General features: G+C 43.5%; 2 protein-coding genes and 1 long non-coding RNA gene across 4 annotated transcripts in view; 1 reads left to right on the forward strand and 2 right to left on the reverse strand.

Annotated features, from left to right (window-relative positions):
* LOC125643643 (BOS complex subunit NOMO1) overlaps positions 1 to 7572 on the reverse strand; it is a 33718-nt gene extending 26146 nt beyond the window's left edge. Inside the window, exons 1-8 of the mRNA XM_048866642.2 lie at positions 7419 to 7572; positions 5947 to 6036; positions 5245 to 5290; positions 3594 to 3694; positions 3377 to 3483; positions 3104 to 3176; positions 2313 to 2465; positions 1138 to 1275 (exon numbers count right to left, since the gene is read on the reverse strand). Of these exons, the coding sequence (XP_048722599.1) occupies positions 1138 to 1275; positions 2313 to 2465; positions 3104 to 3176; positions 3377 to 3483; positions 3594 to 3694; positions 5245 to 5290; positions 5947 to 6036; positions 7419 to 7550 (840 nt within the window). The 5' untranslated portion in view covers positions 7551 to 7572. The remainder of the gene's footprint in view (positions 1 to 1137; positions 1276 to 2312; positions 2466 to 3103; positions 3177 to 3376; positions 3484 to 3593; positions 3695 to 5244; positions 5291 to 5946; positions 6037 to 7418) is intronic.
* A 260-nt stretch (positions 7573 to 7832) lies between these two features.
* LOC142073333 (uncharacterized) lies at positions 7833 to 10044 on the reverse strand. Its single transcript, XR_012670151.1, has 2 exons — positions 9924 to 10044; positions 7833 to 8352 (listed from the first exon to the last, which is right to left on the reverse strand). It is a non-coding gene; the product is annotated as an uncharacterized LOC142073333 (long non-coding RNA).
* ABCC6 (ATP binding cassette subfamily C member 6) overlaps positions 9208 to 27268 on the forward strand; it is a 47864-nt gene continuing 29803 nt past the window's right edge. The window contains exons 1-8 of one of the 2 annotated variants that reach the window (XM_048865659.2): positions 9208 to 9362; positions 15905 to 16081; positions 16951 to 17076; positions 17598 to 17735; positions 20795 to 20920; positions 22833 to 22894; positions 23868 to 23999; positions 24793 to 25005. In XM_048865659.2, coding sequence (XP_048721616.2) covers positions 9309 to 9362; positions 15905 to 16081; positions 16951 to 17076; positions 17598 to 17735; positions 20795 to 20920; positions 22833 to 22894; positions 23868 to 23999; positions 24793 to 25005 — 1028 coding nt within the window. In that variant the 5' untranslated portion in view covers positions 9208 to 9308. The remainder of the gene's footprint in view (positions 9363 to 15904; positions 16082 to 16950; positions 17077 to 17597; positions 17736 to 20794; positions 20921 to 22832; positions 22895 to 23867; positions 24000 to 24792; positions 25006 to 27268) is intronic. The other variant, XM_048865660.2, reaches the window with a different exon arrangement.

The raw sequence follows: 27268 nt of genomic DNA on the forward strand, positions 1-27268 counted from the left end.
CACTACCAGTTGAGCCCGACAATCTAGCCAGCTTTCTATCCACCTTATAGTCCATTCATCCAGCCCACACTTCTTTAACTTGCTGGCAAGAATACTGTGGGAATACTATGCTTGCTGTTTCCTGCTAACACACCCAGCTACAAAGCAAGCAGCCATTGTAAAGAGGAAATACAGAAGGGGGTCGTTTCCTCACTGTTTGCCCTCAGGTTAGGATGGATCTTGTCCTAGTCGTCAGTCCGACAGCTTTTCAAGAAGTTATCTGGGTGGACAAAAATCAGAGAGGCACTGAAGATTTGCCAGGGTTTGGATAAAGACTGGATTTCCGCACTTTCTAGTGGTGAGAGGAGGGAACCAGCCAGGACTTCTGCATCCTATTTTTCACCTCTGTCACCGACTCCCTGGATACCTCACCCAAGTCACGTGACTGCTCATGGCTTAGTTCACCCCGGAGGGGAGAGGCTTGGCAGGTGACAGATGCTTGTCAGAACAATCGCTGGTCAGTGGGGCAGGGATGCTTTGGGATTACAATGGGAGGATCAAATGCACTGATGCAGCTGCCTCACTTATATGTCCTGACAGGAAAGTACAGTGTTAGTGCAATCACAACTGCAGGTGCCTCTACACCACTAGAAAAAGGTAAGGGAATGGATACATGGTGCAGTCCAAGCATTTTACAGATTGCAATGCCAAAATGCTCTATACCAGGCCTAGCATGAGACCTAATTAGAAGACTTGCAAGGACTTTTCCTCCCTGGCTGAGAGTGAATATGTTTATTAGGAGTTGTGAGTGAACTAAAGAAGAGAACTTTAGGGATGCAATCCAGCAGCGACTATCTGCAGCTTTCCAGCCCAGTCCAAGCTTCAGGGGTGGTCTGTGACCAGCTGAGCTATCCAGATGAGAACTTGATTGGCTTCATCAGCCTCAGAAATACCACCACATAGCTCTTCCACCCCAACTTACTTCAGCGCCCAACTTTTTACACTGCACAGCTCTTTTCCAGCTATTTCATCCAATTTAGAAAGCTTCCATTAGCACTGTTTTGGCAGCTATAAAATTATGAATTCTGGTTTAGAAAAAATAAGAAACCCAACAGCAATCTAGTGTACAAAAAAGCGATGAACTTTCTAGTTACCTACCACAGTGTATTCCCCACTTGGTAAAGACAGGAAGGTGAAAGATCCGTCCTCTTTTGATATAACATTGCACAGATAGTAAAGAGACTCGTCTCTTGCTTGGAACCCATCAACTGGAGAAATGTTGCAGCCCATAATATCCTGTGCAAATAAAAAGCAATATTATTTCTTTCTCCCATACATTCTGTATCCTCCTGAGTGGAGAAAAACAGTTACACTTCATACAAAGGGATAGATTTTCAAAAGCAGCCTCTAAAATTAAAACTGCAAATTTGCACCCCAAGTTCTTGTGCACACTTTTTTTTGGGGGGGGGGGGAGGGAAATGTTTAAATGTGGCAGGAGAATTGTGCGTGGCTTTAGGGGCAGAGTTTGAAAGTGTGTACACACCAGAGAAAACTACATAAATGAAATGATATACTAGCAAGTTTAAAGGCAAAAGAATCAAGAAATTCAATATCTAACAGCTGCACTGCATGTCTGTACAGTACTATCTGTAATACTGTAGACAGGATTAATATTTTAGGCTAGAGGTGCATTTTGGTTTTTTTCTCCCTGAAGAGTGATAAGCACTTGAAAATAAACACTTAAGAACAAATGCTTTCTGAACCAGAACATAAGTTTTCCTAGTCCTATGCTACCGGGGGAGGGAAGAGGGTGGTGTTGGAGTTGCCATACCAGATGAGATCAAGGTCCATCAAGTGTGGTATCCTGCCTCCAATTGAGGCTAAGATCTGATGCTTCACAGAAAGATGGAAAACCGTAGCACTGCACAATGCTGTGCTAGAAGTTCTTTCCTGACCCCTGTGGAGCTTTTGCATTGCTGGAGAAACCCAAGATTTGTCACCCAGAGCTTAGCATGCAGAGACAGATAACTGGACAAATATGACTTAAGAAAAATGTAGGGGGTTAAATCCCCCTCCCTGCCGTCCCAACAAAAATCTTACGACTCTGACATAAACACAAACACTTAGTTTTGTATGTACTGCAACCTTAGAGCTCACGCACATGCTCAGTCTCACTGAGCTCATGCGAGAAAAGTTAAGCACATGCAGACTTATGCATAAAATCAGGGCCTTTTTGCAAAAGAATAATTAAAGGAGCATTATTCATTATCAGACTACAAATGTTCTCCATTCACATCCTTATTACGAATACAATGTGTCTGATCTTACACTACCTCTTTGGTGACTGAGGAGGAGAAAAGAAGAAACATGACCCCTTTCATGGGTTCCCCATCACTCCGCACAGAGCCTGAAACATTGTAGCCAGCAACAACTAGAGGGCCAGCAGCATAGGCATTGGAATTGGTCACTCTCACCATTGTGTTTGCCTGAAATGTAGAAGCCGATACATTGCAATCAAATAATAATAATAGGATGCCTTTTATAACTACCACTAAGACACAACAACATTAAACAAAAGTAAGACAGCTAAACAATGATGCAATTACATACATAATATTCAGAAAGGATTTCTAATCCACAGCATCGTTATTCAGGGTGAAGATGACAACACAGCAACAAGCAATGTGTCAGACAAAGGACCCCGCTGAAAAACCACCATTAAGTTGCTTTAACGGGAGATTGGGATGGACATAAGTCCATGGGAAGTAACTGTCACTACTACAAAGGCCTGGTCACCACTGGTGATCTCAACATCAGACTGGACTGCAAACTTTCTGTTTACAAATACAAGTAGGAAGGTGCAGGCTCTGCACATGCACTTTTCATTATGCATAGTCATTCAGCCTGCTAGCCCTGTACCTTTCAAGCCCAGCCTGACAAGGCCATTTCCCACCACCCTCTAAGTGAAATTTACAAAAAACATTGATCTAAACTTCTTTCACTGATTCAGATCTTCTCTCATGTTCATTCCTAATTACTTAAAACAGAGTGGTGCACTAATCGATATACCCCAGCAATAAGCCAAAAGTCACCTCTCTTTTACCAGTGCTTTCTGGGCACTAACCTCTTTCAACATCCAGGTAGGATGAGATGCAAAGATTTCATATTCTCCAGGAAGCACTTTGAAAAAAGCAAACCTGTGCAACATGAAATGTTATTTTTTCTCAGCATTTCCAGCACATTCACAGAACAACCAGATATTGGCATACATTAGAAAATATATTTAAGCAAAAAACCAAAATCATTAGCAAGAATCCCAAATAATTTAAAATATTTTGTTCCCAAATCTACTAATACAGTATAAACTTAATCGATCGCGTGCGCACACAAAACTCACTTTCCTCCAGCTTGGGTCACAGTAGCTTGTATATTTACTTCAGTACCAGGATTTCTCAGTACAACCTGGACTCCTGCAGGACCTAATGTTTGACCCTTGCTGAGAACCTGTCAAGAGGCACAAACAGTAACTTGCCAAGCAGCAGTGTACTGCTCCTATGAAATAGACATGCATTGTTAAACTGAGATATGGCAAAAGAACATAAAAGGAGTCTAACCTTTCCAGTCACAGAAAACCCTATAAACACAAAGTTAATATCTCCTCCTTTTGTGCAAATGTCATTAACACCATCCACGTGGATGTCCACACTAGTTGGCTCTGGAAAAAAAAAAAAATGAAATCGCAAACTACATTAGTGACATGGGAATTGTGGGTCTATTTTACTGCAGCTTTGCAGAATCATAATGGAAATTTACTAGCCCAAGCCCAATATCAGCTTGCCAACCCTTACCATGTGAAAAAACTACAGATGTTTGACTCACCAATCAAAAAGTTACTTTCCCCGGGCAAATGAGTGAATAGCCTCATTATTTCGTACACTACTTTTACTGTTTGATTGTATTTACTGAAATGTTGTAAGCTTCTTTAAAAAGCAAATCATTTAAAGGGTTGGCTTCTCAGAAACAAGAGACTGAATAATGAAGTCATAAAACTTTCTAATTAGAGAGGTGCTAGAATATAAAGACCCGCCACTGTCAACCACTTGAAGTTGCCTTGAAAATATCCACCTCACAGGCACATTAGAATCAAGCTAGTAGGTCTTCTTCCCTCTCCCACCTAGCAACTTACGTTTCTTCAATGGAATACAGTTAAAGTCAATGTGCATGTTTTATTTTGTTTACTGAAAATCCTTAATGCTAGTTTCTATGTTCTTTCTTCAACCTACAATTCAGTGTTTCACTGGAGTGCCAATATTGCAGCAGCCATTTTCAACATTTGAAGGAGTCCATAGCAGTAACCACCCCAAAGCAAGGCCCATAGTAAGAGCCTCATGAACCCCTTCCCTCACCCACAGCTCATTCAAACTTCCATTACAAGCTCCAAAACTCCATGCACCTTAATTCTATAAAATGAAAGATCTCAGTGTCTTCTGGGAAATTTTTCTTCCCAGAAGCAGGAAGAGTAACAACTTTATAAACTAGAACTAAAAAACACGTTATGTGTTGCTGTTCCGTAGTCCCCTCTTTCTACAGTTAAGCTTTAAAAGAGTTTCAGGACACACTGAACACATTCAAGATGCCACAAACACTCTAAAATGGTCACTATTTCTGCCAATGCACTCAAAACTGCCCTATTACCATTTATTTTTATATAAATAAGAAGCTCCTATCCCAACCTCTAGACATTTCTGACTCTTTAAAAAAAGACATGGTCTGATTTTCAAAAGTACAGAGCATCCACAGCTCCTATTGACCTCAGTTAATTGATGGGCACTCAGCATTTCTGAGAGTCGGGCCTATACAGTCCATGCATTTCAACCAATGCAAAATATAACAAATCCAGCAGCCTAATCCCTAGCCAAGGCAAACCACCCAAAAATAAAAATACCCTATTCCCCTGACCATTCTAATTTCCATCCAAAACCCCAACCTCCTAAAGCAGTACTAGGCTTAGCCTATACAGGTGACCAGAATGTCCAGTTGGTGGTTTTTGTTATGTGAACAATAAGGATTGGGATGAAACCAAACTAATTTTCACAGAAAGGTACATTTTAGACATTTAAACCATAACTAGGACATACCTAAGTAGAGCTTAGCTCATTTGAAACAATTGCTTTTTCCAGCCTACAAATCAGAGCCAGTCTAAAGGAGGCAGTGGAACAGCTGCATGTGCAATTGCACCATTTCTACAGCAGACCAAGTACTCACCAAAACTCCAGCCAAGAGGTGGCTCAATCTTAAGAACAAAATCCCCCTAGAAAAAGAGCATAACGAGGATCTGTTGATTTAAATGGAATCAGCTAGCTTAAAGAAAAACATTCAGTGCACAGTTTCAATGTTGCAGAGAGTATTTAAGAACACATTAAAAAATCCAAAGCATTATTTTCAAAATCCCTGTGCCTGCTTGAGTATCACCATTCAGGAAATAGGTCAGGGGCCTCTCTCAACAGGGACTTCCATTTCAGTGACAGTACCCCCAGGAGGCCTATGGAAGATACTAAGACCACAGTCCTGCCATGAGCTCCATGCAGATAGACCCATATATCCATGTAGAACCCCACTGAAGTCAACAGGGTATGACAGGCACTCAGGGGTTTACCTGTGCAGTGCTCATTGTAGGATTAGGGCCTAAACACTGGAAATCTGAAAGCCTTCAAGTTATGAGGAAAAGGGGGGTATTTTTTGTTAATTTAGATAATTTAATTTAAATTTTTTAAAAAACATTAAGCTATTATTAGAACATTTGAGGCTGATTTCCATTTTTTTTTCCGAATGTAAGCATCAGCTTTCCCAGTGTAACTTTGCATCAAACTCTAAAAAGACATTTCATTCTGCAAACAGGACTGAATGTTAAATTAGCCCGTTATGTTACTGCATGGCAGAGAGAGCACAACAGCTCTGGCTTCTTACCTTATCATACAAGGGAATCATGAAGTAGCCATTATTTGGGGCACAATCTGTTTGGTATTTCAGAGTCCCATGCTTTGTATATAATTTAATCTACAAGAAACAGAAAAAGATGAAAAGTTGTCTCTGAAAAATATACATGTAAGTGAAATCTGAAAGAGGAATTCCCAGTGGATTTTGCACCACAAAACCATTGCACAGTTCCCTGGGGATAAGAGAGGGAAAATTTACAGGGGGAAAAAAAATAAATAAAAATCACACAAAAAGGTGAATCTCAGACTTGGGAAAAAATGGATGAATGTTTTTAAAAGAACCCAGCTTAGAAGGAAAATACATTAAAGGAATACTGTCAACGTGAAATCTAGCCAACATAAAAAAAATAGTTAAAGTAGTTTCACACAAATCCACAAATTCCCATGCAATCTCTTTTGTGATTTTACAATCACAATTTCCTAGGGTTTTGAGTTTTTTTTAATTGCTCTCTCTCTCTCCCCCTCCCTCCCCCCCACTGTGATACAAAACTGACAAACAAAATGGAAATTAATTAACTGACTATTCAGGGGAAAACAACAAACCCTGCTAAACACAAAAAGCTGTCAAATGCACAAAATGGGAAAAAAAATTCTCTCTGTAGTCTGTCAGTTCAAACAAGGTTAGGTCTTACTAACTATGGTGGGCAAAAACATTCAGGCAAAGTTTGATTTTTAAGTTGACAGCCTCTCTTTAAACGGCGATTTAAAACCCACACAATTCTCCGCAACACATGATGGACCTTAAAGACAGCAGAAACACATGGGATTTAAAGACAACGAAGCCCATTTAAAAAAGAATCGTAACAATCCTTCCAAACGCACCAGCATCCTCCAACTTCCCAAAACACCCTAACGCTAACTCGGGAGAGGAACAACTTTGGGACCATTTTACACGGAAGGCGCTGACACAGGGGCGCTGGGTGACCTTGGAAAAACCTCGATGGGCAGATGAAATCCACCATTCGAACCACAAATGGGCCTGAACCAGCTGCCCTCCAGCTCTGGGCGAGTTCAGATACAGGCTCTCCAGCGTGACACACACAACCCCAGGCAACGGGCGGACCCTGCTGCCCCCCGCGGAGGCCTGGCTGCCCGGAGAGTGGGGCAAAGGGGAAGGCATGTGCCAGCTGCTCTCCGAGCCGGGCTCCGAGGAGAGGGACCCCGGAACTGAGGAGAACCGGGGACGTGGGGGAGGATTCCCGCTAGGGAAGTACGGGGCACACGGCTGGGCATAGGGGCGCCTCGGGGGTCCCTGGGGGAACCTCACAGCCGGGAGGAATGACCCCGCCTGGGGGTGAGGCCGGCTGCGGGGGGGTTCCCTTATGGGAGGGGTCCCGGCTGGGGGGCGAGGAGGATCCCTGGGGGGAAGGCTCCCTTGTGGGGGGGGCTCAGGCAGGGAAGGCCCCAGAGGGCGCCCCGGAGACGGGGACCCGGGCGGCTCACCTCGATCAGGGAGTAGCTGATCTCCACGTCGGACTTGACGAAGCCCCCGCAGCCCACCACGATGTCCTCGGAGCCCCGCGCCAGGGCCCAGCACAGGGCCCAGCAGAGCGCGGCCGCCCAGCCCCGCCGCATCCCGCCCCCCTGCCGGCGGCCCACGCGCGCCGGGACCAGAGCGCCGCCGACACACGCCCCGCAGCCGGGCTCTCCGGCCCTGCGACAGGCGGCTCGCGGAGAGGGCCCGAAGGGCCGCGGAGTAGGAGCTGAAACCGCAGCCTGCTGCCATCTGCTGGCCTGGAGGGCTCCCACGCCTGAGATCCCGGACTCGGCCCCATCCCCATCCCCTAATCGGCCCTATCCCCCTCCACCCCAGGATCCTAGTATATCCCCAAAAAGAAAAGGAGGACTAGTGGCAACTGAGAGACTAACAGATTTATTTGAGCATAAACTTTCCTGAACTACAGCTCACTTCATCAGATGCATGCAGTGGAAAATACAGTGGGGAGATTTTATATACACACAGAACATGAAACAATGGGTGTTACCATACACTCTGTAAGGAGAGTGATCAAGTAAGGTGAGCTATTACCAGCAGGAGAGGTGGGGAAAAAAAAATTGTAGTGATAATCAATGTGAACCATTTCTAGCAGTTGACAAGAAGGGGGGCGGGGGGAATAAACATGGGGAAATAGTTTTACTTTGTGTAATGATACATTCACTCCCAGTCTTTATTCAAGCCTAATGTAATGGCGTCCAGTTTGAAAATTAATTCCAATTCAGCGGTCTCTGTTGGAGTCTGTTTTTGAAGGTTTTTTGTTGAAGAATTGCCACTTTTAGGTCTGTAATCGAGTGACCAGAGAGATTGAAGTGTTCTCCGACTGGTTTTTGAATGTTATAATTCTTGACATCTGATTTGGCCAGACCAGATAGTCTCTACCTAAAAGAATAAATGGACACAAATCAGATGTCAAGAATTATAACATTCAAAAACCATCAGCATAGCAATGTCTACACTGAAGTGCTACAGTGCACAGCTGTAGCATATTAAGTGTAGTAGACAATCCCTTAGAAACTGATTTAGTTTAATCAGCGCAACCTCCATGGATTTCAGATTAACGGTGCTTTAGAGCAATTTAGTTTGATTCCTTCCTGAGTTAATTAAGGGTATGTCTACACCGCAGAGATTATACCTGCAGAGCTTTGTATCATAGACAGAGCCAACACCAACAGAAGAGGGTTTTGGTGTAGAAACACCAGGTTGCTGAATGAAGTTAACTAGTTGCTAGATGCCCCCTTCCATTGACATAGTTGTATCTACACAGGGGTTAATGTAGCACAGCAAAGTCATTCAGAGGTGTGGTTTTTCCACACCCTGGGCTCGAACCGACATTCCTATGCTGCTATAGCTTTCCAGTGTACACAGACCTAAAAGGGGTCATTAGTGTTAATTAGTGAAATTGATACAGCTTGCTCTGGGCTGTGAGGTTAGCCTTGGAAATCTGACCCTGGGGGCCAATCCTAGGCAGTTTCGGGGTCTGTCGCTCCCCAGCAGTCAGGGAGATAGGTAGGTGGATATAATGGAGCAGGGAGTGGAGTCTGACCCCCAAACCTGCTAATTTGGAGCTGGGCGCGCGCTTGTATCTGCCCTTTGGGACCGAGGCCTTTATAGTCTCTGGGGGACGTTCCCGGCGGGACGCCGCCTCCACTCCAAACTCTCCTCGGGTTCGGGGCCGGTCCGTCCAGGCCCAACCCCGAAGGCCATTTGCTCGGCGAACAGGCCCGGGCTCTCGTCACACATTAACCACCCTGGCCAGCGAGCCACGCGGGCGGCCGGAGCCAGCGCAGGAGGGCCCAGGCCGGCCGCAGCCCCCGCCGCGCTCCGGGGCACGCACCATGGCCGGGGGCGGCTGGCTGTGCGGCTCCCGAGAGGGCTTCGCGGGCCTCTGGGTGAGTGAGCTCCCTGCGCCCGCGGCTGCGGAGGCGGTTTCCCAAAATCCCCCTCCCCCACCCCGGGCGGACCCCGGGCGGCAGCTGCTCGTTTTGCAGAGGGGCATCGCACCAGCCGCTCCCCGCCCCGCGCTGCCGCTGGGCACGATTCGGATCTTGCAGCTGCTGCTGGGCACGATTCGGATCTGAGAGCAGGCTCCAGGTGGCAACAGCAGCTACGTCTGGTAGCTCGGTTGCGGTGCTTGTGCGTAGCCCGTCACTGGGGTCTGTGCGGTGGGGGTGGGGCACTTAAACGCTGCCTCGTGCCTGGAGAAGGGGACCATTCCCTCTTCCTAGCCCTGCAAGAAGTGCAGCAACTTCCCAGCTACTCAGGGCTCGCTGGCTTCTCTCTCGCTCTCGGGTTTCCCCCTTTGCAGTGTTATATGACAGGGCACTGTTTATCGCCAGCTGCAGAGTCCAGACCTTTGCCCACTCTCCAGCCGTTTCTCCTCTCAATCATTGTAGACAAATGGTTCATTACCCCTTGCCGCGAGGGGTGGGAGGAAAGCAAACTACAGTTACCTGAAGGGGGGAGAACAACTGCTGGAGCGTGTAGGAGAGATCCAACAAAGAGAACTAGAGCTGAGAGTGAAAAAAACGCCCACACCTGCCCAGCAGTGTTATAGAGCTCCCCCCATTCATAGATGGCACCTGTCCGCTTCACTGACCTTCCTTGCTTCAAGAAACTTTGGACTCGTGGAAGCTGAAACCCTTTCCCAGAAGCCCTTATCTTTGGGCACGGTCCAAAGCTAATACACCATTCTGGACTTTAATATTTGAAAATATAAGCTACAACAACAATAGGTGGAATGCAGTCAAAATCTTTAATAAAGTGTTATGCTGGTTGCATCATACATTGTCTCTACCTATTACTGGTGGCAAAAATATTTGCAACCCTTCTAATGTATAAGGCCATGTCTACTCCACAAAATTGTCAACTTAATTTACATCAGCATATAGCCACTGCAATTATTAAATCGCTGGAATGTGCACACGCTTGGCTTCTTAGGTCAGTAGTGAGCTGACACCAGGATCATTTATATTCATAGGTGCTGGAACTAGGGGTGCTGGGGCTGCTGTCATGGGCTTGAATTGATTTCTATTATATAACAGGCTTACAGGTTGGTTCAATGACTCTCAGCACCCCCACTAAAACAATTGTTCCAGCACCCCTGCTTGTAGTGTCAGCCTTGGGCATTATGGGACAGCTCCTGAAAGCCAGTAACAATCGATGTAAGTAATACAATGTCAACACTGACACTTCGTTGACCTAGTTACATGGACCATGACTCTGCACCACTCAGGGAGGTGATGTTATTAAGTCGGTGTAGAGAGGCATTTGCATCGACCTAGCTGTGGAAGTGTCTTCACTTACATTTGGCTCCCACCCATGCAAGGCAGTTTACATCAAACTGTGTAGCGGCCCAAGACACTAAAATTACTGTTAACTAGAGCTACAGGTACCACAATTTTTATATAATGGTGGTTGGAAATAAACACATTAATATTACAAAAAACAGTATCAAAATATTAAGGATGAAACCCTTTCCCATTGACTTCAATGGGAGTTTGAAGTTGACTTCAATGGGGGAGAATTTCACCCTCAATATATAATGGGCCAGATTATTTTCTGACAGGTTTCAGAGTAACAGCCGTGTTAGTCTGTATTCGCAGAAAGAAAAGGAGTACTTGTGGCACCTTAGAGACTAACCAATTTATTTGAGCATGAGCTTTCGTGAGCTACAGCTCACTTCATCGGATGCATACCGATGCATACCGCATCCGATGAAGTGAGCTGTAGCTCACGAAAGCTCATGCTCAAATAAATTGGTTAGTCTCTAAGGTGCCACAAGTACTCCTTTTATTATTTTCTGAATTACACTAATCATTCAGTGGGGCTTAACTAGAGTTAAGGTCCAAGGAGTCCTTGATGGAAGGTGTCAAGGTTCCTTCCCCACTCTAAACTCTAGGGTACAGATGTGGGGACCTGCATGAAATACCCCCTAAGCTTATTCTTACCAGCTTAGATTAAACGCTGCCACCACCAAAGTGTTACACAAAGAACAGGGGAAGTGCCCACTTGGAAATGTCTCCCCGTCAAAATATCCCCCCCCTCCAAGCACTACACCACCTTTCCTGGGGAAGGCTTGATAAAAATCCTCACCAATTTGCATCGGTGAACACAGACCCAAACCCTTGAATCTTAAGAACAATAAAAAAGCACTCAGGTTCTTAAAAGGGAATTTTAATTAAAGTAAAAGTAAAAGAATCACCTCTGTAAAATCAGGATGGTGAATACCTTACAGGGTAATCAGATTAAAAAAAACACAGAGAATCTCTCTAGACAAAACCTTAAGTTACAAAAAGAGGAATATACATTCCCTTCAGCACAACTTATTTTATCAGTTATTTAAACAAAATAGAATCTAACGCATATCTAACTAGATTGCTTACTAACTCTTTACAGGAGTTCTGACCTGCATTCCTGCTCTGGTCCCGGCAAAAGCATCTCACACACAGAGAACCCTTTGTTTCCCCCCACTCCAGCTTTGAAAGTATCTTGTCTCCTCGTTGGTCATTTTGGTCAGGTGCCAGCAAGGTTATCTTAGCTTCTTAACCCTTTACAGGTGAAAGGTTTTTCCTCTGGCCAGGAGGGATTTAAAGGTGTTTACCCTTCCCTTTATATTTATGACAGAAGGATATTAAAATGTCTTTAGCCCTCCTTATATTAACTTTACTTCAGTATATACCTGTAATGTTATTTATTCATAAGAGAAATATTTTAAAAGGGCTATGGGGAATAGAAACCTAAAGGGACACACTTTACAGTCTCCTTGCTCAAAACTGATAAAGCCTCATAGTAATTAGCAAACCATCATCCACTTTCTCTCCTCATCAAGTGATTGCTTTCTTCTCAGCCTTGCCTTCTATCAGCATACTGAATAGGAAGGTCCACATCAGGTGTCAGTAGCCCCCTAACTGATGAAAGCACTGATACCACCCTAACAAGCTGCTAAAGGCAAGATAACAGACTTCACTTGCATGGAGCTAAAACAAATGTATGTGATTTCCCATCTATATCCACACCTGTCTCTCTAATCCTGTGAAAATGATCTTAGCACAGGTCTTTTGAAATCAGCCCAAGCACAGGTCCAACTAGTGCAGGTGGCTGTTCTTAATAGTTAATGCCCCAATTGTGCACTGTAGTGTGACCTACATGAACAAGTTGATGGGTTCACATGGAATCCCAGTCAAGTCAGTGGGGCTCTGCACGGGCATGGCCATCCAGCTGGGCACATCACAACGCAGGATCAAGACCCAAGACCATTCAGGGGCTTAGGGAATCATAGACGCAGCAACCTGAAACAAATCCACTGAATATGAGCAATGCAGGCGACTGCTGGATTGTCAATCCCAGAGACATATCTAGCAGCAAAAGCTTCAACATTAAATCCTTCAGTCACTTGAGCACCAGCCTGGAATCTGCCATAACTCTCTCTCCTCCTATTCATTACCCCCTAAAAGCTCTAGGAGAACCAAAAATATCCACCCAGTCCTATCTGTTCTACCCTGGAAGAAGGTAGAACAGGAAGGCTTCAAGCAATGTAGGCCAAAATTTTCAAACATGGCTGTCTAAAATTAGGCTTCTAAATGCATCTTTAGATATCTTAATAAAAGGGGCCCAATTCTCAGAGGTGCTGAACACCCACAAATCTCTCAGATATCAATGAGAGCTGCAGTAGGATTGCCAGGCCTCCAGGATTGTCCTGGAATCTCCAGGAATTAAAAATTAATCTTTAATTAAATATTATGTCATATGATGAAACCTCCAGGAATACAGGAGGAGGAGGAGGAGGAACTTGGAGTATTGGTTGATCATAGGATGACTATGAGCTGCCAATGTGATGTGGCCGTGAAAAAAGCAAATGCGGTCTTGGGATGCATGAGGAGAGGTATTTTCAGTAGAGATCAGGAGGTTTTAGTACCGTTATACAAGGCACTGATGAGAGCTCACCTGGAATACTGTATGCAGTTCTGGTTTCCCATGTTTAAGAAGGATGAATTCAAACTGGAACAGGTACAGAGAAGGGCTACTAGGATGATCCGAGGAATGGAAAACCTGTCTTATGAAAGGAGACTCCAGGAGCTTGGCTTGTTTAGCCTAACTAAAAGAAGTTTGAGGGGAGATATGATTGCTCTCTTTATCAGAGGGATAAATACCGGAGAGGGAGAGGAATTATTTAAGCTCAGTACCAATGTGGACACAAGAACAAATGGATATAAACTGGTCATCGGGAAGTTTAGACTTGAAATGAGACAAAGGTTTCTAACCATCAGAGGACTGAAGTTTTGGAATAGCCTTCCAAGGGAAGCTAAAGATCTATCTGGCTTTAAGATTAGACTCGATAAGTTTATGGAGGAGATGATATGATGGGATAACATGATTTTGGCAATTAATTGATCTTTAAATATTCATGGTAAATAGGCCTAATGGCCTGTGAAGGGATATTAGATGGGGTGGGATCTGAGTTACTACAGAAAATTTTTTCCTGGGTATCTGGATGGTGAATCTTGCCCATATTCTCAGGGTTTAGCTGATCGCCATATTTGGGGTCAGGAAGGAATTTTCCTCCAGGGCAGATTGGAAGAGGCCCTGGAGGTTTTTCACTTCCTCTGTAGCATGGGGCACAGGACACTTGCTGCAGGATTCTCTGCTCCTTGAAGTCTTTAAACCATGATTTGAGGACTTCAATAGCTCAGACATAGGTGAGAGGTTTTTTTCAGGAGTGGGTGGGTGAGATTCTGTGGCCTGCATTGTGCAGGAGGTCAGACTAGATGATCATAGTGGTCCCTTCTGACCTTAGTATCTATGAATCTATATCCAACCAAAATTAGCAACCCTGAACTGCAGATGTTCAGCATTTTGAAAATCAGGCCACTTTTATCCAGGTGCCTAAATACAGATTTGGGAGCCTCTGTTCAGTCGCTGAGATTTAAAAGTTTTGGTTTTATTTCTCTATGTAAAGTTTTCCTCCCACCTTCAGGCCCAATTTCTGTACAAACACCAGGGCCCATGAAAGCAAAGCATTATCCAGTGTAAGCATCTGACTAGCACAGCAGTTACCTGCTGAATACCCCTTTCAGATACCACATGCTCAGACTTGTCCCCAGTGTGCCTGGCAGTTATTTCTCCCTGTAGATCCCTGTGGGAAGGAACCTTTGCTGTTATTGTGCAATTTTTGTAATCCACATACTTAAAATTTTTCAAATATAAAAAAAAATCATTCTTCTTTCAATTTCATTACGCTAACACCCTACATCTAACTATCTGATCATGGCATTTTAAAAATACATTCCAGGAGATTATACATTTAAGATTTCAGGGGGTGGGGGGAAAGGAAGTAACAGAATGCAGTTTATAGACTGAATTTAACAGACTTTATCTTTCCTCTTAATCCCTCTCCTTAACTAACAACTCTCCACAAGACCTTCCTGTCTCCCTGGTTCACAACCTTGGAGTAATCTTTGAGTCTAACCTCTCTTTCTCCTCCACATCCAGTTTTGTCCTTAATCCTCTCTAGTTTTGCCACAGTCTGTCCTTTATTATCTCAACTGCTAAAATTCCTGGCCATTCCCTGCTTATTTCTTACTCTGCTTTCTGGAGCTTTCTCAAAAACATAAGAACGGCCATATTGGGTCAGAGCAAAGGTCCATCTAGCCCAGTATCCTGTCTTCCGACAGTGGCCAATGCCAGGTACCCTAGAGGGAATGAACAGAACAGGTAATCATCAAGTGGTCCATCCCATCATCCATTCCCAGCTTCTGGCAAACAGAGGCTAAGGACACCGTCCCTGTCCATCCTGGCTAATGGCCATCCTCCATGAACTTATCTAGTTCTTTTTTGAACTCTATTATAGTTTTGGCCTTCACAACATCCCCTGGCAAATAGTTCCACAGGTTAACTGTGCGTTGTGTGAAGAAAATACTTCCTTTTATTTGTTTTAAACCCGCTGCCTATATATTTCTTTTAGTGACCCCTAGTTCTCATGTTATGAGAAGAAGTTAATAGTACTTCCTTCTTTACTTTCTCCACACCAGTCATGATTTTATAGACCTCTATTATCTCCCCCCTTAGTGGTCTCTTTTCCAAGCTGAAAAGTCCCAGTTTTACCAATCTCTCCTTTTTAGCCTTCCCTCCTCTCCCACCTCCAGTTTATCTAAAATGCTAATGCTAAATCCACCTCTCTCTCCCATCTCTTTAACCATGTCATTCCCCCAGCCCCCTTGAATCTTTGTTGTTCAAACTCCTTTTAAATTGTAAATGTTTAAAAACAGCTCCTCAGCTGGTGTAAATCAGTGTAGTCCTCAACCAAGCTACAGTGATTTACTCCAGCTGAGGATCTGCTCCCTTCTCTCTGTCTTTCCTTACCGTTCAAGATAGGGGTATGGTTGATAGCAGGCTATGGCTGTGCTAAACCATTTCTTTGTGCGTGTTGTTGCAGGACTGGAATCAGACGTGGTATACAGGTAACCCAAGCTTTACCCAGTGCTTTCAGAATACAGTCATTGCTTGGATTCCCTGTGCCTATCTTTGGATCTGTTTTCCATTCTATTACCTGTTTCTTGAGCACAACAGCAGAGGATATATCAGAATGTCACACCTCTTCAAAACTAAAATGGTAATGATCATAAAAATAATACCTAGCTATGCAATATAGCACTTTTCATCTGTAGATCTCAAAACACTTTGCAAAGGAGGTCAATATCATTATTCCCATTTTACAGATGGGGAAACGGAGGCACAGAGAGGTAAAGGGATTTGACCCAGGTCTCTAAGTAGGCCAGTGCAGAGTCAGATCTCCTGAGCCCCAGTCTGGTGCTTGTTCCACTAGGGTCACACTGTCTAGTATTAGAGGCTGAGTTTTTGATGCTAAGTTTACTGTGACTGGTATGAAGAATTTTATTTTTCTGAATGATTAAAACTGTCTTGATAATATCCTTTGAATCCCCCAGTCCTTCTCCTGCTTGGTGGCTAGTATGACTGCGTAGGTTACATTGCTTTCGTCTGATTGTGGTTCTCCCATATAAGTGCCAGAACCGGAGAGCCTTACCTAGTTTTTACTCCTTAATCAGGTAAGATCACTGAGCCAAGGAGTGAGTGAGTAAGGATTTCAGGATCTGGCCTAAAATGGAATAACAATCCTTGTAGCACTCTCCATCTTAGCCTGCCTCTACTTCCCAAACTGCTTCCAATCACAGTGTGTCCCAAACGCCCCTTTAATCACTCAGGTTTCAGAGTAACAGCCGTGTTAGTCTGTATTCGCAAAAAGAAAAGGAGTACTTGTGGCACCTTAGAGACTAACCAGTTTATTTGAGCATGAGCTTTCGTGAGCTACAGCTCACTTGCTCATGCTCAAATAAATTGGTTAGTCTCTAAGGTGCCACAAGTACTCCTTTTAATCACTCAGATACCTTACAGTACACAGACTACTGTTATCATACTTGTCCCTTTACAGTCCATTCTGGCATGTTTGTTCCCTTGTCCAAGGTACTTGGATTCATATTGATATTACTGTGTTTTTCGAACCTATTCTACACCCTTTGGGAAACAAATCAAGGAACCCTGCGAGCTCCAGTGTTCTTCATTAGCCCAGCAGTTCTGGGGATTACAATGGTAATTCTTTTTTTTTTTTTTTAAACATAAGTTTCAATTTAACTATTATGCGGCAAAGTTGGTCTTGGCTCTCTTCCCCCTCACCATCGGTGGGTGCAGAAGACCCAACAGACAGCAGGACTGATGGGGTTCTATAGGCGAGCTGGGGTTGTCTGCAAAACCTTGTGCACTGTGGAGCTGTACTCTATGAGGCTTCCCCTATGGTGCTGCATGAAGTGGTGGCAGGCCCGGGTTGGCATAGTGGTGTGGTCACTTAGTCCACACCTGTATGGCTCCACTGACCCAAAACACCACGTGGGAGCTGATGCAGCAGAGGCTACGGCATCCCCTGAGGCAGAGTGGCCCCATGCAAACAGGAGAGAGGATTCCATTTCCCACAGCCTACATGTGGTAGAATTAAATGTCACCATTATGGGAACAATAGCTCAGCCCATTAACATTAAACTGATCTGACACCAGCGGACAATAAACTCTATTGACCATTAACTTGAAACTGTTCATTGTTTCTTTCTTCTTCCCAGATCCCTGCAGTGTTTCTCACCCAGTTTGAGAGGCTGAAAGGTGTTCAGTCTTCAGGCATCTTGTTGATTTTTTGGCTGCTGTCATTCCTGGCTGCTACTGTGACTGTTAGTTCTAAAATTCAACAGGTCCTGGAAGGGGTAAGCAGAACTTTCTAGTTTTAGCATGTGCCTCTGGTAAGGTCTCCCGTGTCGCCACTCTTTGCCGGCAGACGAGAGGTCTCCTGCCAGCAAAATAAAACCATCCCCAGTGAGAGGTGGTAACTTTGTGGGCAGGAGAACATCTCCCACCGACAAAGCACCGTCCACACCTGCACTTTTCATTGGTAAAACTTTTGTTGGTCAGGGTGTATGTTTTTTTAACACCCCTGACCGACAAAAGTTTGACTGACAAAAGTTTTACCAACAAAAGCGCAGTGTAGCTATAGCCTTAACAACAGCATGGCTCCATTTGGCCCTCTTGTTTGCAGTCTTGGCCATGAGGCCAAGACTGAAAGAGGGCAGTAGACTGAATTGCTCTCTCCAAGGAGCCACACTGAATTAGAGTTCAGAAGCATTGGCCAGGCAATTTGAAAGAAGCAAGCACTGCCACTACCCAGGCTTCATCTGTTCTATGGGTGAAAAGAGCAATTTAATCTCCAGGCCCCACAGCGCCTTATACTGTTAAAGCTTATTCCCTTTCCCATTTGGGAATAGCTATACCTGTATAAACACATTTATACCAGTATGACTGTGTCCATACTAGAGAGACTGTATTAACTATAGGTTTCAGAGTAACAGCTGTGTTAGTCTGTATTCACAAAAAGAAAAGGAGTACTTGTGGCACCTTAGAGACTAACCAATTTATTTGAGCAAAAGCTTTCCTGAGCTACTGTCAAGGTTCCTCCCCCACTTTGAGCTCTAGGGTACAGATGTGGGGACCTGCATGAAAACCTCCTAAGCTTACCTTCAGCAGGTTAGGTTAAAACTTCACCAAGGTACAAATTAATTTTATCCCTTGTCCCTGGATCTCCACTGCCACCACCAAACTAACTGGGTTTACTGGGAAACGTAGTTTGGACATGTCTTTCCCCCCCAAAATCCTCCCAACCCTTGCACCCCACTTCCTGGGGAAGGTTTGGTAAAAATCTTCACCAGTTTGCATAGGTGACCACAGACCCAAACCCTTGGATCTGAGAACAATGAAAAAGCATTCAGTTTTCTTACAAGAAGACTTTTAATAGAATTAAAGAAATCCCCTCTGTAAAATCAGGATGATAGATACCTTACAGGCTAATTAGATTCAAAACACAGAGAATCCCTCTAGGCAAAACCTTAAGTTACAAAAAAGACACACAGACAGAAATAGTCATTCTATTCAGCACAGTTCTTTTCTCAGCCATTTAAAGAAATCATAATCTAACACATACCTAGCTAGAAGAAAAGGAGTACTTGTAGCACCTTAGAGACTAACCAATTTATTTGAGCATGAGCTTTCGTGAGCTACAGCTCACTTCATCAGATGTATACCGTGGAAACTGCAGCAGACTTTATATACACACAGAGATCATGAAACAATACCTCCTCCCACCCCACTGTCCTGCTGGTAATAGCTTATCTAAAGTGATCATCAGGTGGGCCATTTCCAGCACAAATCCAGGTTTTCTCACCCTCCACCCCCCCACACAAATTCACTCTCCTGCTCACGAAAGCTCATGCTCAAATAAATTGGTTAGTCTCTAAGGTGCTACAAGTACTCCTTTTCTTTTTGCGAATACAGACTAACACGGCTGTTACTCTGATACCTAGCTAGATTACTTACTAAAGTTCTAAGACTCCATTCCTGGTCTATCCCCAGCAAAAGCAGCACACAGACAGACACGGACCCTTTGTTTCTCTCCCTCCTCCCAGCTTTTGAAAGTATCTTGTCTCCTCATTGGTCATTTTGGTCAGGTGCCAGCGAGGTTACCTTTAGCTTCTTAACCCTTTACAGGTGAGAGGATTTTTCCTCTGGCCAGGAGGGATTTTAAAGGGGCTTACCCTTCCCTTTATATTTATAACAGCTACAGTGATGCAATCCGATGAAGTGAGCTGTAGCTCACGAAAGCTTATGCTCAAATAAATTGGTTAGTCTCTAAGGTGCCACAAGTACTCCTTTTCTTTTTGTATTTACTATACTGCTATCAGTAAGGAGGTATAACGTGTGTGTGTGTAGACAAGGCAGATCAACTTGATTTCAGAGAGCCACTTCTGCTGTAGATCTTTTATACCAGCTGTTTTGGTTTCATTAGGATGAGCATTTATATGTTAAAATTCACTGGGGTAGATTTATGGATCTGATACTTATCAGTACTGGTCATTCTCCTACGTGATAAACCCAGCAGGTGAATCTTTCTGTAACAACAGGGAATGATCAGAGGTTCAAATCAGCACCTATATTTCATTGACAGAGAGAAGAATGATACACTCCCATGAGACGAAGATGGTGGGAACTCACTCCTGTATTGAATTAAGTGATTGAATTAATTAATGTTAATTAGTCCCACACTCTAGGCATTTGACCTCCCATCTTCTTTTTATTGCCATGATATAATTTCCCACTCATGTCATTCTTCCCCACTGAACTGACTGTGAGGCCCAAGGGGAGATTCCCCAACCAGCTCCAGAACACACTATTTAGAATAAAACTAAGAAATAGCCTTTTCCCATTTTGAAGTCTACCCAAAGCTTTAGGTGAATGGGGAATTTATATCCTCACAGGACTCAACCCCTTGCCTTAGTTTAATTAAGCAGCCATAAACATTTACTGGAATCTGCCAGGTCAAAACCTTACACTGCCATTTTCAAAGTGGGCTAAGGGAGTTCAGCACCCAAATCCCCCTGAATTACAATGGGATTCCAGCATCTAGCTCTTTTAGGCTCCTTGGAAAACCTCAAGCTGAAATCTTTCCTCTAGTCTAAACTACAGTTACACTCCAGTTCCCCTCAGTGGTTTATTAGTACATGTGTTGTGATTTTGCAATTGCGTGAGTTTTCTGTATCAATAGCAGTAATTTAACTCTAATATAGTACACTCTAAGAAACTGGTGCAAGAGATACACATGGCACACATCCACAGCAACACTCAGAGCTTACGGCTTATACAGTGTGTGAATCCACCTTTCTTTAGTGATTTCACATGAAGTATTTTACCTCAACCTCAGCAATTCTCTTTTTTGTAGGGCTTCCCAGAGGACCCCTTCCGTCATGTCACCTCTTACATCTATTTTATCCTGCTGCTAGTAGAGGTCATACTGTTCTTCTTTACTGATTGGCCTCCCTTCTTTTCAAAAGCTGTCAATGACTCTGTAAGTATATTTGACTTCTTAAAAGCTCATCAGTCCCTTGTCTAAAACCCACTGGAAATGGGCAGTTCAGATGAATGTCTGAGATGAAAATGTGGCAGCTTACATACAGACTAGTTTTTAACTAGTAATTTGGCATGCCAGGATTTCTGGATCCCCAGCTTGGTTTTCAGAGGTTTCATAGATTAGAAGGCCAGAAGGGACCTATGATCATCTAGTCTACCCTCCTGCATTGCACTGAGCATAGGACCTCCCTGAATTAATGCCTGTTTGAACAAGAACGCGTCTTTTAGAAAAACATCCCACCTTCATTTTAAAATTTCCAGTGATGGAGCATCCACCACCACCCTTGGTAATTTGTCGCACTGGTTAATTAACCTCTCCGTTACAAAATTGCACCTTATATCTAGTATAAATTTGTCCAGCTTGAACTTGCAGCCCTTGGAGCTTACTGAGCACCTCTAGTTCCCATTGACTTCAACTGGAATTCCAAGTGCTCTGCAGCTCTAAGATGCAGTCCCGAGCTATCTCAGTTTGGTACCGAAAAACAGAGGCAGTCTAAGGCAGGTGACATGGTTGAAAACATACATCTAAAATTTTTGCTAAACGCTCTTATTGATTCATCAACCCTTCTTTTGTCTGTTTTTCGCACCCTATTGCATTCACATTGTGAACTCATTGGGGTGAGGATTGTGGTTTTATACTTCTTCCCTATATCTGGGCCCTGATACTTGCATGAAATTCCTCAGTAGTTCTGTAATAAAATATTACAAACAACAGAACTGGCTAGTGAGGCAATTTAAAACAAATTATCTGATATAAGAAGGTTGCATGTCAGCCTGCATTAGTAGAAATGGGCCTCAAGTGTTATTCCTACTAGCATCATATGTTCTGTACTGTACACACAGAGAATGATGAAGGATTCCATTTTGTGTCTGACAGCCAAAACAAAGTGGCTTTAACCAATTCTATATATAGTCCCACATATGAGATTAATGTAGCGGAATAGAGGCAATTATCTAGAAACAACAGCTCTCACTAAAAGTGCAAAATTAGATCTTGATGGCAAATTGAGGCGCATTCCAAGTTATTTTCACTGCCTTGCTCAGGAAGATCTGAGATGACAGGGGGAGATGTAAGTGGATCTCTCCACAGGGAGAGTACGGAAAGTCACTCCCTGAAATAATTGATCCTGAGAATCAAGTTTCAGAGTAGCAGCTGTCTTAGTCTGTATCCACAAAAAGAAAAGGAATACTTGTGGCACCTTAGAGACTAACCAATTTATTTGAGCATAAGCTTTCGTGAGCAGCTCACAAGTACTCCTTTTCTTTTTCAGAATCAAGTGTATTTTTTTTTTAACATGCTTCCACTTTGCCCTGCACAGGACAAATTGGAGAAAAGTGTTTACAGTGCAAATGACCAGACAGAATATAAAACCAGTGCCACAGGACCATGTCTCTGCCTGGACTGAACCTGGCATACTGATGCTTCATATGTACCTTCTGAAAAACTAGTGACCTATCCCTATCCACACACCTCCATTTTCAGTGCTGTTACCATACCGTGCTGACATTTGCTACATGCCTTCCCAGTGCAGCCAGCATTGCATCTCCCTTCACTACAATCATGGCAGATATACTTGATCTTTTGTAAACAAGTCAGAGCCCAACTCATGCATGAAATTAGTGTTTGTGGGTCATAGTATGAAGAAAAGAGTACTGCTTGCTCCCAGCTCAGGCCTTATTCAGATTTGAATTAGTAAAGATCTGCTGCTTACAGCAGTCCTGGTCTTAATACCTTAACACAAGCAAGTTGCACATCATTTCTTGGTGGGGCAAAAGCAGGGTACTGTATTTTGTTTATGCAGTATATGGCTATTTCTACATTTGAAACTTGTCTGTTTTTCCTCTCACAGAATCCATGTCCAGAACTTGGTGCCTCTTTTGTTTCCAAAATCACTTTCTGGTGGTTCTCTGGGTAAGAAAACAAGAAGCAAGCGATGTTTACTCTAAACTATCAGATAAGCTCCATCAGCCTAAGGCAGAAGGGTCTAGATCTTTGCTGGTATTTAGGCACCTAGCTCCTTTCCAATTAAATGGGAAACAGTCACCTCTATACTTTTTAGGGTCTGGGCTGAAGTGTAAGGGATAGTGGCAAAGCTGACAAGCTCAAAGCTCCTTGCAACAAGTGTAATTCTTTCCTCAGACACCTATATTCTACTCCCCGTGGCTCAAACTGTGCTCTGAGTTACGCTAGCGCAGTAGAAGCCTGTTTCATACCTGGATTTGAAGGGGACTTGAGTGTAGAATTTCCCCAGGTAACTGTTTTTTTTTTAAAATGTCCTTTGTGACGTGTTAAAATCCAGCCATTCTTCAAAATGATCACTACAATCCTGCTAACATCCCAGCTTTCTGCCAGGAGAGCCTCTTCCAATCTCTACGGGGCACCAGGGTGGCTAGAGATCATGAAGTTGCACCATCCTGCTGCTTAGTTTTCATGAGCAGAGTGGTTCCTGAAATTTTTGAGAATACTTCAAATATCCTTGTATGTTAACACTTGGCCTGTTTAGGGGGTGAGGCAGCCAGCAACCATGCAGAATGGAAGGACACTGCCAGGTACACGCATACAATGGGCCCACTCTGTTATGCCAAGGCCCTGTCTCTGTTTCACAGGAGTCATGGGAAGCAGAATGCAAGTTTGAACAACCTCAGGGCTGATCTAATTTATGCTGGAGGGGAGACAAGGCCCCTGAATGGCCCCAAGAATATGGAAGTTGCACAGTAGGCTTAAAGACACCTTTGTCCCCACCTTTCTGTCCCTGCCCCAAGCTCAAGAACGGAGTAACTGAGAATTAGGCTCAATATGTAGGACTAATTTAAGGCCAATCAACTGAACATTTTTCTAGGACACACATCGCTCTGTGCTTGTGTGTTAACCGTTTATTTTACAGGTTAGTCTGGAAAGGCTATCAGCAGCCATTACAAGCAGACGACTTATGGTCACTGATGAAAGAAAACTCCTCTGAGGAAATTGTTTCCCAGCTTGAAAGAGAATGGAAAAAGTACTGTAACAGAGCCAAGCAGTAAGTACCTGTTCTAGAGGGTGGGAGCTTCTCCTCTAGCTAGTCCAGAGCTAGCGTGTTCAACATCCCAGGTGCTAACACACCACATCAGAGCCCCATTTGACACCATCTTGTTCTCATTAAAGACTAGATCGTGGGGTTTATGCGGATAGGGCCAAATCCTGGATGTCAGGAATCAGCCCATGTGAAGGCTTGTGTGCTGGAGATCACCGGGAGGGGGGGACTGAGTGCGGTAGGGTGCCAAGGAAGCTGCACTGCTGCTGTTTCTATAGCTTCAGAGATGAAGGAGCCCCAGGGCCATTGTGCTCCCTATTTGCACAAGAGAATGGCCAATGGAGTCACTGCCATTGAATTCTCAACTCATTCAACTAGTGGAAGGGGGAAGGCAGCCCCTGTGGACGGAACACTCGGCAAGGAGAACTCTGTGGAGTTTCCCTTCCCTTGGGCTCGTTCCACTGCCCGGTGATCTTTTGGCTGTTTATCATTTATATCCTAAATCTGACCTTAACTATGTTGAAATCTATTGGGGGACATCCTTTAATGTCCAGATATCCAGACCAGAACTGCTTTGGGGCAGGGACCGTCTTTTTGTTCTGAATTTTTAAAGGAGTCCTGTTCCATGACTGGAGCTGTTAAGTGCTGCCACAATATAAATAAGTAATTCACTATTCAGGCCACTTTGGAAGCCCTGATTCCAAGTGTGGGGTATTTAAAGTGCTGTTGACAGCCCAAGTCAAACACTTCAGGCCTTCTCTGGATTGCAGCCAATTTTTCTTTGTGTTTGTTTCTTTAGAAACACAGAATCCATCAAATACAAGAAGGATCAACAAAGTGGAGCTGGTTTGGTTGAGACAGAAGAGACCCAGGTTCTAGTGCAGCCAGAACAGAGCCAGAGTGAGCCACTGTTGAAAGCATTTTGGAACATGTTTGGAACCTATTTCCTTCTTGGTACCCTCAGCTTAGTCATCTGTGACGTCTTCCTGTTTTCTGTCCCAAAGATACTGAGGTACATGCACATTCAGGAATGACTGTCTAGAAGGAAATGCTGTACATTAGATCATAGAATATCAGGGTTGGAAGGGACCTCAGGAGGTCATCCTGAGGTCCCTTCCAACCCTGATATTCTATAATCTAGTCCAACCCCCTGCTCAAAGCAGGACCAATCCCCAATTTTTGCCCCAGATCCCTAAATGGCCCCGTCAAGGATTGAACTCACAACCCTGGGTTTTAGCAGGCCAATGCTCAAACCACTGAGCTATCCTTCCCCCACCCCCAAATGTTCATACCCATAGATTGGCTACTTTTTCCTTACGTTAATTTTTTGTGCTGATGAAAGGGGTCAGATATGGCATCCTTGGATCATTAAATCCTCTGTTTATTTGCTAAGCAAATATGGTATTGGCCACATAACACAAGGTTCCTTGCACTTTTCTGCCAGGGTACTCCAATCTCTGTCACATAGAGAGAGACTTAAACCTCTAAGTCCTGAAAATGGTTGGCCTCTTTGTTAAGGTGGCAGTTAGAGCCAGTAGAATGGTCTCAGTGTAGTACATGCACATCACAAAAGTGATTTTAAACAGGCTGCCAAACAGCCATCAGATGGCAGTGACTTTTAGTCAACACTGATAGGAACAAGATTCAAACTGTTGCAGCATTGCCAAATCCAAGTCTTTAAAAATCATGAGTCAGGCTCCTAAATTTAAGGAAATTGTTGTAAAAATCATGTCTAATATCTTTAGGTTTCTTTTTATTTGGCTTGTGGGATTTGAGCTTTTAGGGTGCAGTGCACTCAGGTCATGTTTTCAAGCTTCCCTCTGTGACCAGAGGACTAGAAACTTACTCCTTATTTTTAAAATGAAAGCCGAGGCTCTTAATTGTATGACTCCAGGAGCTGGGGCTTTAAGGAACACATCAGATATCACGAAACTCCATATGAAACTGTGGGAGCAGACAACACACTTGTAACTGTAGAACTGAATGACTCTGTGCTCTGTATCAGACGATAAATTATAAATAGTAAAATAATGCCCCCCTACAGTTGTTTAAAAAAAACCAAAAACCTTCTTCGGGTAAGTATTTTTCTGCTGTATGAACAGTATTGGTTCAGCACCAAAATGCATTTATAGTATCACTTCAGATGAGTCAAACCCAGTTCACAGGTGGAATAAGAGATTGAAACACCATTGACTGCAGTAGAGTGGCATTTATACTACTTTTATATATACCAGCAATGAATTTGGCCACTGATTTCTCTGTGATTTCCAATCAACTCATGCAACAAAAAAAGAAATGCAGTTAGGGCTGTCAAGCTATTAAAAAAATTTATCGTGATTAAATGTGCGATTAATCGCGCGATTAATTGCGCTATCAAACAATAATAGAACAACATTTATTTAAATATTTTGGATGTTTTCTACATTTTCAAATATATTGATTTCAATTACAACAATACAAAATGTACAGTGCTCACTTTATATGTATTTCTTACTACGAACATTTGCACTGTAAAAAACAAAAGAAATTGTATTTTTTAATTCTTCCATTACAAGTACTGTAGTGCAATCTCTATCATGAAAGTTGAACTTACAAATGTAGAATTATGTACAAAAAAACTTGCATTCAAAAATAAAACAATGTAAAACTTTGGAGCCTACAAGTCCACTCAGTCCTACTTCTTGTTCAGTCAATCACTCAAACAAACAAGTTTGTTTACATTTGCTGGAGATAATGCTATCTGCTTCTTGTTTACAATGCCACCTGAAAGCGAAAAGAGGCGTTCGCATGGCACTATTGTAGCCGGCATCGCAAGATATTTACGTGCCAGATGCGCTAAAGATTCATATGTCCCTTCATGCTTCAACCACCATTCCAGAGCACTTGCATCCATGCTGATGACAGGTTCTGCTCGATACGATTCAAAGCAGGCCGACGCATGTTCATTTTCATCATCGGAGTCAGATGCCACCAGCAGAAGGTTGATTTTCTTTTTTTGTGGTTCGGGTTCTGTAGTTTCCGCATCGGAGTGTTGTTCTTTTAAGGCTTCTGAAAGCATGCTTCACACCTCGTCCCACTCAGATTTTGGAAGGCACTTCAGATTCTTAAACTTTGGGTTGAGTGCTGTAGCTATCTTTAGAAATCTCACATTGATACCTTCTTTGTATTTTGTCAAATCTGCAGTGAAAGTGTTCTTAAAATGAACAACATGTGCTGGGTCGTCATCCGAGACTGCTATAACATGAAGTATATGGTAGAACGTGAGTAAAACTGAG

Source organism: Caretta caretta, chromosome 10 (genome assembly GCF_965140235.1).
Source record: "Caretta caretta isolate rCarCar2 chromosome 10, rCarCar1.hap1, whole genome shotgun sequence".
In the NCBI taxonomy this organism is placed as follows: Eukaryota; Metazoa; Chordata; order Testudines; family Cheloniidae; genus Caretta; species Caretta caretta.